This window comes from Cyprinus carpio, chromosome A12 (assembly GCF_018340385.1).
Source record: "Cyprinus carpio isolate SPL01 chromosome A12, ASM1834038v1, whole genome shotgun sequence".
NCBI lineage: Eukaryota > Metazoa > Chordata > Actinopteri > Cypriniformes > Cyprinidae > Cyprinus > Cyprinus carpio.
In genome coordinates, this window is record NC_056583.1 from 10,904,626 (window position 1) to 10,923,037 (window position 18,412).

At 38.6% G+C, this 18,412-nt stretch overlaps 1 protein-coding gene across 2 annotated transcripts in view; it reads left to right on the plus strand.

Annotated features, from left to right (window-relative positions):
- The first annotated feature begins 1,185 nt into the window (after positions 1-1,185).
- LOC109053157 (protein shisa-9A-like) overlaps positions 1,186-18,412 on the plus strand; it is a 35,023-nt gene continuing 17,796 nt past the window's right edge. The window contains exons 1-2 of one of the 2 annotated variants that reach the window (XM_042767494.1): positions 1,186-2,033; positions 3,322-3,428. In XM_042767494.1, coding sequence (XP_042623428.1) covers positions 1,516-2,033; positions 3,322-3,428 — 625 coding nt within the window. In that variant the 5' untranslated portion in view covers positions 1,186-1,515. The remainder of the gene's footprint in view (positions 2,034-3,321; positions 3,429-18,412) is intronic. The other variant, XM_042767493.1, reaches the window with a different exon arrangement.

The following is an 18,412-nucleotide window of genomic DNA, read 5'->3' on the forward strand; positions in this document are numbered from 1 at the left end:
TTACGATACGACAATGACACTACTTTAAAATGCACAGTAGCCTACTATATGATACTTTTATATGAACAGCCGAGAAAAACTTAAACTGTCAGACTGGCATAAAGTTGGCTTGACGTTGGACATTCGAGATTCGCAAATCTAGGAACCGTCTCTAAAGTTACATGCGAAACTACTATACACTTCTCTAACGTCAGTAGCATGCAAGGAGAATGACTAACAGTCATGAAAACAACGGTTAACTGTTCATCCAGGTGTCAACTATAATGCACACCTTTTATATTTTTTGATAATTATTTAAAATAAACTGCAAATCATATGGAAAACAATTGCTACTTTTCATTACCGAATGGACTTAAACACAAATTTAAAGCTCAGTAGCATTTGAACAGAATGACTCACATTCATAAAACACACTGTAAAGTGTTCATCTAGGTGTCAGCTATAATGCACACCTTTTATATTTTTCATAATTATTCAAATAAACTGTAAATCAAATGTAAAAAATAGCTACTTTTCATTACCGAATGGGCTCAAATGTAATATATGTCATAATTTGAAGCTCAATAGCATTTGAACAGAATGACTCACATTCATAAAACATACTGTAAAGTGTTCATCTAGGTGTCAGCTATAATGCACACCGTTCATATTTTTCATAATTATTCAAATAAACTGTAAATCATATGTAAAATATTGCTAATTTTCATTACCGAATGGGCTCAAATGTATTGGAATACTTAGACAAACGAAACATCCTTTCGCTGCTATCCAAACACCAAACTCTTTTCTATTTACTGAACGAGCAGAAAATGATAGTATCATGAACAATTAAATTAGATGATTTTATATGATACGCAGCGTCTATAGACGCAACTCGCAAATGGGGTTGCGCAGACCAACCCATTGCGCAAAGAAACCACAAACCATTTAGCATTTGTGTTTTCTCATATGCATAGTCAAGTTACACTAAATGGAACTGGTATGCAATCTGTATAAGCTAGCAGTATGTTATTTTTTCAAGGCAGGAGCCAAGAGGTATTTTACGCGCCTAAGAAATTATATTCGTTTGCATGTTGCGCATAGTAACATAACTTAGACGGCAACTTTTCACGTGATTCTTTACTACAGAACACTTTTTTTCTTGTCCAATCCCTCCCATGTCTCCTCCTTCCCTTTACGCACTGTCTCTCCCACTCTCAGCGCGCGCGCTCCACTGTTCTGTCTCAGCTCTCCTGTCATCATCACAAACGAAAACAGCCTTCAGGGTAGTTGGCGCAGTGGTTTCAGAGCGCTAAAAAGTATTTGAGAATCAACAGAACAATTGGGATTGAGATCGACAGCTGTCAGACTGGACTTTATAAACATCTGTGGTCTTAATTTACCTCTTTTAAAATGCAAACCTTCGCGAATGGCTTTGTTCACTCGTGTGGATTTATGTCCTTCTCTCACTGGTAGTACCAAGTCGTTTCTCTGTCTCAGTTTATCCTCAAAAAGAAGCCTACAGGAGACTACAGGATGAAATGGACAGTCTTGCTGTTAGAATACTTCTTGGTCAAAGTTCTGGTGCTGTTGTGCAGCGCGGTCGGGGAAGCGCAGCAGCAGCAGCTCGAGGGTTTTATAATGCTCTCAGGATCCAATGGGTCCCGGGATGAGGAGAGCGTTTCTGAACCCCCACATACTGAGGACAATTGTCGGGGTTACTATGATGTCATGGGACAGTGGGACCCGCCGTTCGTTTGCCGAACTGGCAATTATTTATACTGTTGCGGCACTTGTGGCTTCAGATTTTGCTGCGCTTATAAAAACTCTCGTTTGGATCAAAGCACCTGCAAAAATTACGATACACCAGTGTGGTTAACAGGACAGCCTCCGTATAAGAAAACCCTTGACCCTAGACACGATCCAACCAAGGATAAAACAAACTTGATCGTTTATATAATATGTGGAGTAGTGGCAATCATGGCACTGGTCGGGATATTTACCAAACTTGGACTAGAAAAGGCTCACAGACCTCACAGAGAGAGCATGTCTCGGTAAGTAGCTATGTTTGCTTGACGAAGTCCTCATTTTCTTTTTGAATTTTCCCAAAATGCATATGATAAGAACAGTGTGCTTTGCCATTGATAGCTTTTTTTCTTCGTTTTTTGTAAATGTGCTTGCTATGTGGATGTCTTTGATGTTCCATCTTGTGCCATGAGCTCTGCGATTTTATAAATCTGTCAAGTTAAGAGAAGTTAAACTTTTTAAAACGCATCTGAAGATGACATTTCATGGTGCATCTCTTTGTTTTTGAAGGCAGCAATGCTCCAATGTGTATGACTTCTTGGGTCTTTCACTCATGGGTTCAGTTCAAAAAATAAAAAATAAAGAAGAAGAAGAAGAAGCTAGACATAACTGATTGGATCAGATCTCAGGTGTTTCAAAATGAGTTTTGTTTTCATAAGGTTTTATATTTTTGAACTTAATTTCGATACTGAAAACCAAAGGAGAGAAATTAGGTAAAGCGCTCATGGCGCAAGACATTGAAAAAACAGCACGGCAACAGTGAAAGATATGCGTACATATGTGTGTATATAGTCCAGTAATTAAAAGCAGTTTAAAAACAGCAGAAATGGTCTGAATTTCATCTTAGGCTGAAAAATGTTTACACCGTCCAAGAATGGGTTAAAAAAAATCCAGGCGAAGATTTTTCTAACTAACCCAATCTTCTGTGGCTTTTGAGCTGCAAGTGTTGGTTGCTAAAGCTCTGCATTCACTGTTGTGCCTATCCTGCCCATGCATATTCATGCTTAATTAGAGCAAAAACAATCCCTTGAATCTTCAATAAGCGTTCTAAATTCATGGATTTGTGTTATGCAAGCTCTCTTTTAAAAGGCTCTTGAATCACAGATCTCAAGAGATCAACATGAAAACACGGTTAACTTGCACATGTAAACCGCAAGAACTGTACTAAACATTTTAGATATTACATTATATTGCATAACTTCCGGTTGTCAGTTTTTTAGCCTTTAGTTACTGAGCTTGAATTGTGGAGGTGGAAATCTCTTGTTCCTACTGATTCTGTGGGTCAAAACCTCTGATGAGGGCTCCACAGCCCACAGTGTGAAGGTTGCTGAAAGAGCGGCTCACAGAAAACCTGTTCTTTTTGAATCAGCACTCTGGACAGCGGCAGCTATAACACTGAATGAATAGATGTCAGTCTACTGACATTATATCACTGTACGCCGTTCAGCTGTGCTTTGACATCTAAATACAGACAGATTACACAATGCAAGGCAATTAAATGGAATACTAATCCAATGAATGCTTGTTCTTCAACAGAGCTGTTGCAAGCGTCATGCAAGGCGCCCGTCAGGGTCAGCATGAGGAGGCCATCGGAATGCACACACAGCATTATGACACTGTGCAGGCAAGAGCAAACAACATGCGTAAGTTGATTGTAGCCTACTTCCTCTCTTTTCCCACGAACTCAGCATAAACTATTCACTATATATATGCTCTTATGAAAATACCCTGAAACAGTCTAAAAGCATGGTTTCTTCTGGCTCAAGTGCTCAACATACCATACCCTCTACACAATACAATGCACTTGTGTACTGAATTACACATGTAGTTATAAATGATACATATAACATATTAACTATTCAAAGTTTTGCTTGTGGTGCAAAACTTTGTTGGTTCTGCACCACTTTTGGATTTTCTTATTCTATGCTTAGCATATTACAGATATGTGTAAGAAAAGGAGATGCTGAGAGCACAATGCTGTTGTGAAAAAAGCCTATTTATGGTCACTGCCGTGGGCTGCTGCTGCAGTTGTGTGTATGTTATTGTTTAAAACCGCTCGAAATGAATGGCTCACAAATGTCCAAACCCTCATTTGTTGCAATTCTGATTACATCACCCTCTCCATGGTTATCAACTCCACAAATATATCTGTGTTGAAATAACACAAAATACAGTGAGAATATCAAAGCCCCCCTCAGAGGGATCCATTTTGGTTGACACTGAGGATGTGAGTCAGTAGCTGGAGAAATTTCCCTTTCATCTAATTGCAAAGATAATGTCACTCTTTCTTCACTGCCATGCATATTGTAGATATCTACATTAGAAGTTTTTGAAAACTCAGATGACTTTTATGCTACATTTCTTTACCATGAATAAAGACTAAGAGCAATAATAGACATATCTCAGGAAAATGGTTCTAAGAATGCTAGATTTGTGAGTTTTTTGTCTTTAACAGTAGTAGAGCCCTTTTTGGCGCTCTTTTTTATAGTTGCACAAAGAATCATGCCTTGAAAGTGATATACAGAACCTCAGTGGTACTGTGAAAGAGCCTTTTCATATGAGTCTGGAGGGGTTTTGCTTTATATTTATTCACCTATACTCTACACCTGCACTGTAGCTTCTTAAATGGTTTTAAAAATAAAACAATAAGCAATATTTTTAGCAGTATGTGGATGATATTTCTAAAGTTTTATTTCACATGCAGACAACCATTACATATGGAACGTCAGACCAACCATTAACAATGTTGATTTAGAAATGTAACTATGAAATCAGTAAATGTCAGTTCTGTCCTCTATTACAAAAAAAGACATTCAAAGAGTCGTTTCAGCTCACCTTTTATTCACAGATCATGATCATTATTCTTGCAGTACTGGCTTTTAATCCATAAACCAAAGTGTAATTATGTGGACTGCTTTTAACCTCTAAACCCAATGATTTAATATACAGTCCTCTGAGTTACTCCATATGAGATAATGATTTGAACCAAAATCAAGAGAACAGACACAGGCCCTAAGAGCAATATTTCCAGTGATTATTCAGAGGACCCTAATATGAGAGTTTTCTGAATTCTCAGGTTGACCCCTGAGTAGCGGATCATAAGACTGCAATTAAAATATATAGATATGTTTTAAAGCTTAAAGATACTTTAGAGGTGTAGTTTTCTGAATAAGTGTAGATAAGAATAAAGCCTAAGACTATAGATAAAAGTCTTTAGAATGCCAACAGACCCGTTGTTAACAGAAGATTATCAAATCTGCTTTATGTGTCACAATAGAAGTTCATACATTCTTAAATGACAGATGTGAGATTATTTCTTTCAACATGAGATAACAGAAAGACTCTGCATGTGCTGTAAATTAACTGCTGTTATTATTTCAATATGTAAAGCTAGTTTACATGACTGGATTCCCCCCTAATCACTCTTATATGTGTTACTGAGAATGTTTTAAAGATTTAAGGGCATACAAGATGAAAATATATAATACATTCCTTATTTTATATTCCTGTCGTATTCAGATTTGCTCATATAGACTTTCTGGGAAATTGTTTTTTCACATAAACCAATCAAGCCGTAACTGTGTTCTGGCATTCTCATCTCTTTACATCCCTCCTCTAAGAATCTGACAATCCAGATGCTTACCCAGCGTGTGCTGAATGATCCCATCAAAGAGGTCTAGTCACTGAAAGTACAAAATTATTAGACCTTTTTTTCCCGCAATGATCCAAGATTCTGGAAGAAACAGTACTGTGCTCCATTACCATCACAGCTTGGCATTACAATAGTACCGGTGGCTTTAAGAAGAAATAGAAAAAAAGAAGAAGTATCGAATACAGAATGGTAAATTTTTTTGGTCATGGCATGAAATAATCAAGACATAAACCCAGTGTGATTTCAATCATTGTACAGTACAGGATGTTAAATTCTGCATATCAGTGACCTGAATTGAAGAACAAAAGCATTTCCTCCCACAGTGCACTGAGCAACTGAACCTTGCAGATGTAGTGGAGCTTTTTCCCATACCACAGCCAAAACTAATTACCTTAATGGGGGTTCCCAAAAGAAACAGCAGAAATCTATTATGCTATATTTATCTTAAGTCTTGTGCCAACGCAAACACCTGAAACAAGATCTATTTACAAATATGCAGGTGCAGAAGACACATCTGCATGTTCTGTATGGATTTAAAAGATCAGAGAGAGTAAAACCTGTCTGTTGTCCTTAACAAACTAACTGTAACTTAATACAACAAATAAAAAGTGTATAGAACAGAATGGTTTCTGCTCACCTATTGCATTCTTCATCCATGTGATTATTCTTGCCGTTGGCACTACTAGCAATAAGTCCATTTACAGCGAATTGTCCTAGTTCATTGCTAGTTCAAGCATGTCTTTGAACTAGGATACTCTCATTTAAAAAAAAAAAAATTCTGATGATTTGATGTCTAGAGGCATGCAAACTTTTAAGCCATCAAATAGATCTCAAACTTTTAACTTCACTCTTGCTTTATTTTAATAAAAGCCAAAGACTTATATCTAAAAATTATACTGAAATCTTTTTTTATATGACATGGTGATTCATCGTGAAATAATATGTCCACTCTTTGAAATGCTATTATTAAATATTGTTGTGTGAGAATGTCACTAAGGCCTTTTAAAAACGCTGCCACTCATATCCTAGGGTTAGTTGCATAAGCTTAGCCTCTATGTTAAGACTGTGTCTTAAGTATGAGTTTGATCAACTAGCAGTTAGCAAAGGGTTAATCAGCAAAACTAGTCTATTTTTGGATTCAACTTTATCAAAATCTATGATTTAATAACTGAATTAAACAACTTATGGTCAGTCTTTAAGAAAAAAAAAATGGATGACTAAATTGTTAGACTAGTCTCAACCTTTTATGCAAGTCTTAAAGCTAAAACTTTTTTATTTGACAAATTCATTTTATTCTTGCCACCACCAGAAGTGCTAACAGAGCCAGCATAACTCTCCCCGATCATATCAAACTCTTTATGTAATATTCATTTAAAACACATGAAGAGTCCTGCAAAGTCCTGCAAAGTTTATTTCCAACCTGCTTCAGCACACCTGCCTGTGTATTTTCAAGCAATCTTGAGAAGCTTGAATGGCTCCTTCATTTGTGTTTGATTAGGGTTGTAGCTAAACTCTGCAGGACAGTGGGTCCCAAGGAACAGGGTTGAAGACCTCTGTCCTAAATCTTTAAACAAATCACAGTAGCTCTTTCTGCAGGTTATAACATTATGCCACTAAGTGGCGACATGTGACTATCTTTATAAGCCAGTCAGTGGATAATTTATTCAGCTGATTCATTCAAAAATGCTGATTCATTTGGAAACGGAACACCCTTACTTTGTTGCTCATAGACAGTGTTATTATTTTAGTTTAATTTTTTAGACTGTTATTTTTTTTTTAATTCATATTTTTAATTTGCTTTGATTTTTAATTATTTTTTTATGAATATTTAGGTTTAATTAATTTATAGTTTTAGATGTAGTTGTACGTTTTAGTTTTTGTTTTGTCTAGTTAGTTTAGTTTATTTCTTATCTCAGTTAGTTGCCAAGGCAACCATTCTGACTTTCTTTTTTAGTTTATTTCAGCTTTATATCAATTAATAAAACTGTTTAGATTGTTTACGTTAATGATAATAACCCTGCTCAGAGATGGCTTTGTTTGGAAATATTTGAGTTGGCGGAGCAATAACAGACAACCGGCGATAAATTGTGCCTATAATGTAAGTTACCCATTTTTTTCCTTTTTATTGAACTGTGTATAAAAGCAATGCCACACTTACAATTGTTTGATATTTTTTAATTAACAATTTGAAAGAAAGATTTGTCACGTGATGTTTAATTATTTGTGAATGCAAATTAAATTATTTGATGATGATGAATTGCTATGCATGAGTGTGTTCATGTAAAGTGTTTTTTCAGTAGTTTTTTTCAGTCTTATTTGGCAGTGTTTCTAATGGCAATACAATAAATTAATTGATAATATAATTAACAATTTAACTTTCATTGTAAGCCATTTCCCCCCATCTTTGCAATCTTTTTCTTCCTTCTTCTGGACTGATGCAAGCGTCGACTATGTGTAAGAACAGAGCATGTGCAACAGCCCCCCCCCAAATCTGAGGAACCATCCCATCCCATTTATTGGACCACAGTTCATGCTCCTTGAGGCAAGCAGCATATTTCTGTTGGCTCAGCGACCGTAGCCACCATTGCTGCCATGCTACAATGGCAGAAACCCCCCACCGGGATTGCATTCAGGTCATCATGGTCTCCCCATGCTCTGAGAACTCCACCAAGGAGAACTAGCTTTTATTTCACACCCAAAGGACAGGCTGGCAGCCTGTTTCTTCCAGCACATTGGGGGAAGAGGGACATGTGGCCATCTGATGTGCGTCACTGAAACGAGGCTTGTACAGGTCTGCTACTCGATGCCAATGCTCATTTTACTTCACATGCAGAACCATGGTGCTCATTGTCACAAGGAAATACCACCTTTGACGCTCCAATCCTAATAATAAAAATTAATTCTTGCATAATAATAATAATGATAATATATATATATATTTTTTTTTTTTTTTTGCGAGAGAAAATAGAAAAGGTAAATTCATTCAACAGAAATGACAATTCTCCTGAATGTTTTTTATTGAAATAGAATAATCGAATTGCATCTTTGACTGGTTCACCACTCTAGAGTAAGGTGTGGTCACATAAGCCAGATTTTATGGGCAAAAAAGGGTCCATCGTTTGTCAACAGTGATGTATCTAGCACAGCTCACACGGAAGTCAGTTCTGTTGGACAACGCAACCTATGCATGACTGGAACCAACCTGACCAACTTGAAATCTTTTGCCCTCATGTGAAATTCCTGATAGCATGGATTTCTATTGAAACTACTGGATTTTGCCAGCTAAAAATCAGTGCTTCTCTCAGATTGTGTCTTTGGTAATTCAAACATCACTCATGTGAATAAGCACTGTTTTTCCTCAGATTTTGTACTTTTTCAATGATCTCCATCAACTGTTGTCAAGTGGAAAATCAGAGCTAAAACTGTGTAGTGTGTGGGCAGCATAAGGTGGTCTAAATGGAAAGTATTGCTCACAATACTACAAACCAAATGTAATACTACATCGAGGTTATGAGTTTCTGGGGATTTGTTGTTGGAAATTGGTCCAATTCTTGCCTGATATAGGTTTCCATTTTTTCAAATACTTTTCCACTTTTTTAACAGTCCATTTTAAATGAGACTTGGCCCACAGGATACAACGGCGCTTCTGAACCATGTTCACAGATGGCTTCCTTTTTGCATGATAGATCTTTAGTTGGCATCTGCAGATGGCAAGGTGGATTGTGTTTACCGACAGTGGTTTCTGGAAGTATTCCTGGGCCCATTTAATAATGCCAATGACAAAATTGTGCCGATGAGTAATACAGTGTTGTCTTAGGGCCCGAAGACCAAGGGCATCTAACAAAGGTCTTCGGCCTTGTCCCTTACACACAGAGATTTCTCCAGTTTCTCTAAATCTTTTGATGATGTTATGCGCTGTAGATGATGATATTTGCAGAGCCTTTGCAATTTGATATTGAGGAACATTGTTCTTAAAGTATTCCACAATCTTTTTACACACTCTTTCACAGACTAGAGAGCCGCTGCCCATCTTTACTTCTGAGAGACTCTGCCTCTGTAAGACATCCCTTTTATAGCTAATTATGTTACAGACCTGATGTCAATTAACTTAATTGGTTGCTAGATGTTCTCCCAGCTGAATCTTTTCAAAATTTCTTGCTTTTTCAGCCCTTTGTTGCCCCTGTACCAACTTTTTTGAGACCTGTAGCAGGCATCAAATTTGAAACGAGCTAATTTAGTGGATAAAAGTGTAAAATTTCTTAGTTTAAACATTTTTTATGTTCTGTTATGAATAAAATATTGGCTCATGTGATTGAAAGTCTTTTAGTTTTAATTTTATTAAAATTAAAAAAAAAAATACTCCCAACATTTCCGGAGTTCGGGTTGTACATTTGCAATACTACATACTACATACAATCTGGGGTGCATTTCCCAAAAGCATCGTTAGCCAACCATGGATGTAAGTTCCGTTGTTACCAACATAGTTCAACGATTCGGTGTTTCCCAAAACCATAGTTCAAATGAACATTCGCAAACAACGTCACAAACGGTAGGAACTATAGTTCTTGACCTGTGGTTAGAAGCATAGTTTCTTGTTAGTAAGACATATGAACTTAAATAAATTATGCTTTAGGGCACAATAAGAAAGCTGACATGCAATACAATCTATATTTTCCATTCTGTTTAAATATATACATTTTAATCAGTCAATTTTAGTGCGTCCTCAATAAGTGTCGTTTTTGAAGAGTGTGCATGTGCATAAATGCCTAAAGGAACCCCGGAGTATGACGTAAGAGGCAACCCACGATTGGAATTATATTTTTTGGTAAAATAGAGCAAAAACGGTCAATATTGTGTCTAAAATGTAAGTGTCTTAATATTAAATTCTTGCTTATTGAAATGCTGTAAAAAAAGAAAAAAAAAAAAGAAAAAAAAATCTAATATCACATTTGTAATCATGCTGCTTTTTGGTAGGAAAAAACGTCAGTCTTCGCGTGATACTGATTAATTATATGAAATGATTTAAATATGTACATTTCTGCCCCCATTTCTTGAATTTTGTGATAATTCGAAACGCATTTTAATAAACTGAATCATGCAGTTAAAGAACACGCACTGGTCGAACCTGCTAACGTTAGACTTCCGATTGCCTTAGCTATTTAGCTAACTTACTTTACATGGTAGCTGAGTCATGGTTGTTAGCAAGACAAATTAAGAGAAAGATTACAGAGAAAACCTGGGTATCTAAATGACTGAGGATTACACACTACCTTACTTTCAAGCTGTTCTGATCGTAACAAACTCTTGCTGAAACATGCATCTTATTGCTAGGAGGCATAAAAATATAACTTTAAGTTTTTTTCAAAATGGTATTAAAGTTTTTCAATACCATATAAAATCAACTTCCACACAAGTAGTACATTTCTACTTGAAACATCTGTTTTAAACCTTTTTTTTTTTTCAGTTGTGAATATTCCTGTTTCCTGTTGTGAATATTCTTATTTGTCATTGACCTAAATGCAAATGTACCATTTCAGGTACATTTGTATTTAAAAATACAATAAACATGTATTGTGTATCACACCAAGACCTTAATAGTTACTTATCAGTTACTTAGTGGCTTATGAACTCCTCAAGAATTTGATTTGCTGATCCTGAAGGCTTTTGTGCAGGGCAGATTTAAAGAAGCGAAGACGGATGGACAGGAAGGAAAGCTGTCTGAATGCTCAAGCAAAGCAGAGAAGCTGGAGAAAACACTTTTGGTTTTTCACTTTACTGCACCATATCCATTGCCGAGATGTCCATCTGCCTAGAAAAAAAATCACTCCTGTTTCAAACTGATAGCTGCCACTGTCCAAGACAGATAACGCACACATGGAAGATGCTGAAATGACACTAAAGAGAATTTAATTAAATCAAAAACCCACATGGGTTGACAGCAGAATAAGCACCACTGGAAGGGGATTTCCCCTGTTAGCACCTACTGAGTCGCATCAATCCCACACTGCTTTTGTCACCTATATATGTCATTCATGTATGCATTGATTTGAATCATTCCTTGTGGCTCTCCTTTGCCTACATGATGGATTGGATCTGTTGGCATGATGGACACGCTCATGCAAGCACAAAAACACACAGCCCCCAATCCTTAGATCAACACACCACTGGCCAAAAACTATGCATAATTCATTTCATGTAGCGCACAGCAGCATGGGGAAATGACAGATTAATGTATTTACTGCAGAACACTTAGCAACTCCAGACTGTTTATCATTAGCCATGACAGAAACGGGAATCATTTCTATGCTCTGTCTGTTCAACTTCAGCATTATGTGGACAGCCAGCTTTCATTATCACGGTAACATTAATGAATCATTAATCATTGTTCATTAACGAATAATCAGCTCCCCAAGAGGGCAAAAGGAGATCCAAATGCAGTTTTTACAGGCAATATTAAGTTAGAATAAATTGAATGTGCTTGTTTAATGCAGTGAACATGGATGAGTGCCACTCCATCAAATGCCACAGTGAAAATGAGTATGTGTTTATGATTGAATTCTCCCTCATTAAATGTAATTCCAGACAGCAGGGGCAGGACCCAGGTTGGAATTTATAATGAGCAACTGAGACATTCTTGCAATGTTATTCCGATTTTATTGTGATGGCAAATTTCCCCCGAAGGCAATGACTGGCATTAATTGTAAAACAGGTGTTAAGGTGAATGGATCTGATGACTGTCAGTTTGAAACAGTGCTGTTAATAAGTTCCTGTGGGTATATGTGTGTGTGTGAGATAGGATGCCCACAGCTGTCTCAGGAGCATAATAAGTTAAACAAAGTTCATTATAGCTGCATCATTATGCATTCAATCATTTTAACTCCGTGGCTCTCAACCAGTTTAGCTTCAGGACTCAGATTTTAAATTGGGCACTGAAAGTATTAAAATTGTACAAAAGTAAATAAAAAAATCCCTTAAAATCAAATATACACCACTGTTCAAACTAAGTTTTTTTATATATATATATATATATATATAGAAATTATTCGTTTTTAATAATAAGAAATATTTCTTGAGCAGCAAATCAGCGCATTAGAATGATTTCTGAAGGATCATGTAAATGTCTTCCAAAAATTTTTCATCAAATAAAAAAATTACAATATAAAAAATAACAAATGCAGTATAACTTTTCTTTAATAATAATAATATTTCACAATATTACTGTTTTTACTGTATTTTTTTAAATCAAATAAATGCACTTTGGTGAGCATAACAGCTTACAAAACTTTTTTTTTTTTTTAAATATCTTACCTAACCCAAACTTTTGAACAGTAGTGTTAACTAGAAAAACTAACAATTATGCAAAAACAGCAGTGATTTATCTGTGAACTCATGGGTTTTGATCTTGTTTTTCCATGTTAGGCAACCTGTTGGCATCTGTCTCATTTGGCTGCTTTTGCCAGGTGACAAATTAGTTTGGGCCAAAATACTACTGTAAGTCAAGTTTGACTGGATGCACAGCTTTTGAAATGAACAACAACAGATATGTGAAGCATTTTGCTTTCCTTCATAAAAGCCTATTTATTTTGCTGTCCTATATGTAGATGAATTTAGCATTGCTTTTAGAACAGAGCTGTGATCAGGGTCGAGTCTCTCTCCATTATTGATTAGGATATCCCCTAAGTTGTTGTGCTTGTTTCCTGTCCTACTTCTTTTTAAAAATGCCAAAAGGGAATAAAGAATATCAAAAGAAAATGAACGAGAGCATGAGAACATAACATGCTATGTCCAGTTTTTTGGCTGAGACTCGCCAGTTAAGAACCACTGGTATAACATATATCAGCAAATAAAGTTATTAAAGCTACATGTTGTTCCCAACACAAGGACACCATGGCATATCCACATATAATTTTCCTCAATATAAACAATTAACAGATGATTTTGTAAAGCTGTTTCTAACAGCACAAATGTTTCAATGTAACACTGCTGTGATTTATGATATTCATCCACTTCTCATCTCTTGAACCCTCGTGTTCTCATGCTGTCCATTGGCAAGAGAGCTTCAGACTTTGCTCAAAGGCTTATTGAGGTTCCATATGAGATTACCTTTTACAAGGATTTTTCACTTTTGGAAGAACAGCATGCCTTGGCATCAGTTTTTTTTTTTTTTTTTTTTTTTTTTTTTTCATTTAACGGCACAAGGACCATTGCCTTGAAGCACCATTTCAGCAATACTGCTGGTGTCACCCCTTCTCATATCCTGGAATGATCCTTCTTTTGTAAAATAATGCCAAATAAATAGAGAACAAGAGAGGAAGTCTGGAAGAGGCATAGATAGAGCACTTTGGACTTTGTGAATATGTGTTCTTGACAATATATTTGACATAAAATACTCCATCCTTGTGTGGATTGCACAGCCTGAAAACTTCCAAATGCTGACAGACTTCCACTTGGAAGGAGTTAACGTTCAACTATGCAGATTGAACCACCACCTGAGGTAGATCGAGTGTCAGTTTATTATTTATCTCAAATGTCTTGCAGGGCATTTATACCTTCTATCCAATGAGTAAAAATGCAAGGTGTAAATACTCTCTAGGTTTTCAAACCTTATGATGCAACAGACCCATTATATGATGATCCCCTATATATTTTTATATTCATATCTTTAGCAAAGCTCATGGGCACTCCAGCTAGAGATTGTGACAGAGCAAGAAGTGGCTTCCAGACACGTTAACAGACCAGAGTCCAGGAGGGAGGTGGAGCGGAGGCAGAACAGGGGGAGGGATGGAGGACCAGGGCCATGAGGAAGTGAGGCAACAGGGGACTGAGGCAGACCCGGTGGAGCGGGAAGCCAAGGTGAAGCCCGTGGAGCAGAGAGCCCAGGCAGAACCAGGAGCCAAGGCGGAGCAGGGAGCCAGGGTGGAGCCGGTAGAGCAGGGAGCCAGGGCGGAGCCGGCAGATCAGCAGACCACCAGAATGGAGCAGGAGACCACCAGAATGGAGCTGGAGACCACCACAGTGGAGCAGAAGACCACCTGAGCAGGAAAGAAGACCCCCACGGCGGAGCATATAGATGAGGAAACCAGGACTGAGACTGAGACCTCGGAGAAACAAACATAGGAAACAGACAGTGTACTTATGGCCCCAAAGACCAAGGTAGAAGGCACAGAGAGTTCATCAATAGTCTCCTTGGCCGTGACAGACAGTATTAAAAGTACATTGATGGCCTCCTTGGTAGTTACTGGACAGAAAAAAGGTCCAAACATAGAAGCATTGGCTGAAGTGTTAGAGACAAACAGTTCAAAATCAGACACATATGGTAGAACTGGACAGGCAGACAGTCCATAATTCGATTCATTAGGGAAAACAGGATGGGCAGACAGTTCATAATTAGACTCATTCACTGAAACTGGCAAAACAGACAGTTCAAAATCAGATACAACAGCAGAATTTAGACAGAAAGATAGTTTAGAAACTGCATCTTTAGCCATAACAGGGCGAGCAGAGAGTTCAGGGGCAGCCCCTTTGACCAAGACAGGACAAGCAGAGAATTCAAAGACGACCTTCTTGGTCATGACAGGACAGACTGAGAGTTCATATACAGCCTCCATAGCCATGACGGGACAGGCAGAGAGTTAACAGGCGGCCTCCATAGCTGTATCAGGACAGGCAGAGAGATGAGAAGTGGATACCATTGACACCTCTGTAGGTTCTGCAGCAGATCCCGCCACCTCTGGAGGTTCTACAGCAGTAGCAATATGAGCTACAACAAACACAGGGAGTTCAGAGACGGCACTCACGGCCATAACAGAGGCATCGGGTAACAGGGAGAGTTCGATAATAGCGTCCGTGGGACTAAAGTCATCTTTGTACTGTGCTCAGGAGCTAAAAGCCTCACTAGACTAAGGTCAAGGGCTGGAGCGAACACTGAGGTTGACTTGGGAACATAAGCCCTCTCTGGGCTAAACTCGGGAACGGGAACCTTCTCTGGGCTAAACTTGAGATCAGATTCGGGGATTAGAAACTGTGTGGCTCGAGAACGAAGAGTCTGAGTAGCGGCCGGCAGGCTTGAGAGTGTAGAAACTGTGTGGCTTGAGAACGAAGATTTTGCGTAGCAGCCGGCAGGCTTCAGAGTGTAGGAACTGTGTGGCTCGAGAATGAAGAGTCTGCGTGGCTCGTGAGCATAGAGACCTTTTGTCACGGTGGTAAACCGTGATCTCTGGGTGTTGGCACTTTGTGGTGAAGTCTGTGTGTTTCGCATCTGCACTGATTAGTTTGTGGGCATCTCCGTTAATTGTCATCAGCAACAGCTGTCACTCATTACTCATTCCCTTTATATTGGCTTGTCTCACGTCTTGTGTTTGTGAGATCGTTGTTTCATGTTGCTTACCCTGTTTGTTTGGCTTCAGTGTTGTCTGTGTTGGATGTTCGTGTTTTCCCGGAACCTCATCCACTCTACGCACTTCCACTCAGCCACAAATACTTACCTTCGGCTCTATTCCCCGCAGTTCCTGTGCCATCCTCTCCTGCTGCCTTCTCACCATCATCATCCGGATTCCTCACCACCTCACCACCATCTTGGATTTTTGTCTTCCCAGCATCATTGTCTTTTCCCTGTTTGTTTATTTATTTTCATTAAAGAACCATAACTCGCTATTGTTTCCAGTCCTTCCTTCACCCAGCCGTCACACCTTTGGAATACCAACAGCTCGCACCGACACGAACTTAGGGTCCTCCATGCTGGATGCCAGCCTCGAATGCCTTGGGAGCAACTTTGTTTCTTCAAATGCAACATTCACAATGCTCTGGAACAGTGCTTCCCAAATCTGTCCTGGAGGCCCCCCTGCCCTGCACTTTTTGTATGTCTCTCTTATCTAACACACCTGTTTCCACTCATCGGCTCATTAGTAGAGACTGCAAGAACTAAACTGGGTGCATCTGATTAGGGAGACATATAAAATGTGCAGGGCAGGGGGGCCTCCAGGACAGGTTTGGGAAGCACTGCTCTGGAACAATGGAGTGGCATCCGTGAAGGCTGAAGACTGTGTCCTGACATCCCTTAAGGCCAGAGGCTCTGGCGTGGCGGCCCTGACATGAACAGGCTCTGGTTTGGCAGACTTGACGTGAGCAGGCTCTGGCTAGGCAGGCTTGACGTGAGCAGGTTTTGACTTTGCAGACCTGACGTGAGCAAGTTTTGACTTGGCAGGCTTGATGTAAGCAGGCTCTAGAAGATCAGTTGAGAGTAGTGTTGCTTTCTTCAACAAAAATTATGACTAAATATCATCGTCAACGAACCTTTGTCACGTGACGAAAACGAGATGAGACGCAATGTAAATGCTGGTCATGTGACGATGACTATAATTAAATGTATAATGCAATATTGTTGATGAATAAAAATGAGACTAAATGTGGTTTACAAAATAAAAACTACTAAAATGTCTCTTCATTTTCGTTGACCAAAATGAGACGAAACTAAATGTTATTTCATCTCATTTAGTCGCGTTATTATTATTTTGCAGTATTTCTGTTTCCTGTGTCTCACTTCAAGGGCTGCATCAGGTCACACTGCACAGAGGCAGGCAATGCCATTTCGTCAAGCCCCACTCGCGGCATTATTTAGAAGACGACAGCAAAAAAAGTTAAGCGGGATTTATACTTTCACCTGGCTCCGCTTCGCAAGCCTCCGCTGACTGCGAGCGCACCTTCCCAAATGGACGAGGCTTTTATATTTGTTGTGTTCGCCGTTGTACTATTCTTTGAAACGACAGGGGAGCGACAAGGAGTAATTGTCCCCTAAAACCGTCGGGAATCACCGGTGAGAAGTTGTCATTTGAGTTTGCGTGCACTCAGTCAAACTTCTGGCAACACTGTGATGTCGTCATATTTTCCATGCTCACCCAAGTGAACTTGCTGAAGCGTTGAGTATAAATCATCCTTGACACAGAGAAAGGGACCGATGGCTGGCCAGCCAGGGTTCATCTTCGGTAGAAAAATTAGCCGATTTTTTTTTTTATTATTGTTTTTATTTAAATTTATTTGTGTGTACAGTACTTCTAACATGTTTGGTTGTTAAATTAAATGTTGTAAATTCAAATCAGAGAGTCTTCCATGTCTGGAATGGATATATTCTTGAGTCTATAAGGTAACAATAATATAATAAGATAATTTTGGTTTCGTCTATACTGCTAGGTACTTGTAATATATTGACTGGGTTAATTAGAATGGCATTACTAAAAAGAGACTAAAATACAATTTTCATTGAATAAAACTAGACTAAAATGTCATCAGTTTTCATTGACTAAAACTAGACTAGTCTAAAAAGAGTATGAGCGTGACTAAAACTAATAAAAACTAAAATGACAGCTTCACACAAAGACTAGACTAAGACTAAAATTAAAACGGACAATTCATTAAAACACAAATTGAGACATAAAGAGACTCTAGTAGATCAGCTGAGACGTGTCGAGGCTCTGGAAGATCAGCTGAGACATGACGAGGCTCTGGGAGATCAGCTGAGACATGACGAGGCTCTGGGAGATCAGCTGAGACATGACGAGGCTCTGGGAGATCAGCTGAGACATGACGAGGCTCTGGGAGATCAGCTGAGACGTGACGAGACTTTAGGAGATCAGCAGAGACATGAGACTGGAAGATCAGCTGATACGTGACGAGGCTCTGGACAATCAGCTGAGACATTATGATGCTCTTGATGATCAGCTGTGACGTGACGAGACTCTGGATGATCAGCTGTGACATGAAATGGCTCAGGAAAATCATCTGGGACTTGACTTGACTCTGAGATGACAGCTGTGACGTGACAAGACTGTGAAATGGCCACCATGATGGGATGAGATGCAGGAATGGCAGCCATCTTGAAAAAAGTATCTGGATTGGCAGACATTTTGAAAAAAGGTTCTGGATTGGCAGCTATTTTGGGCAGAGAGTCTTCTTCTCCCACGGTAAAAAGGGAACCAACTA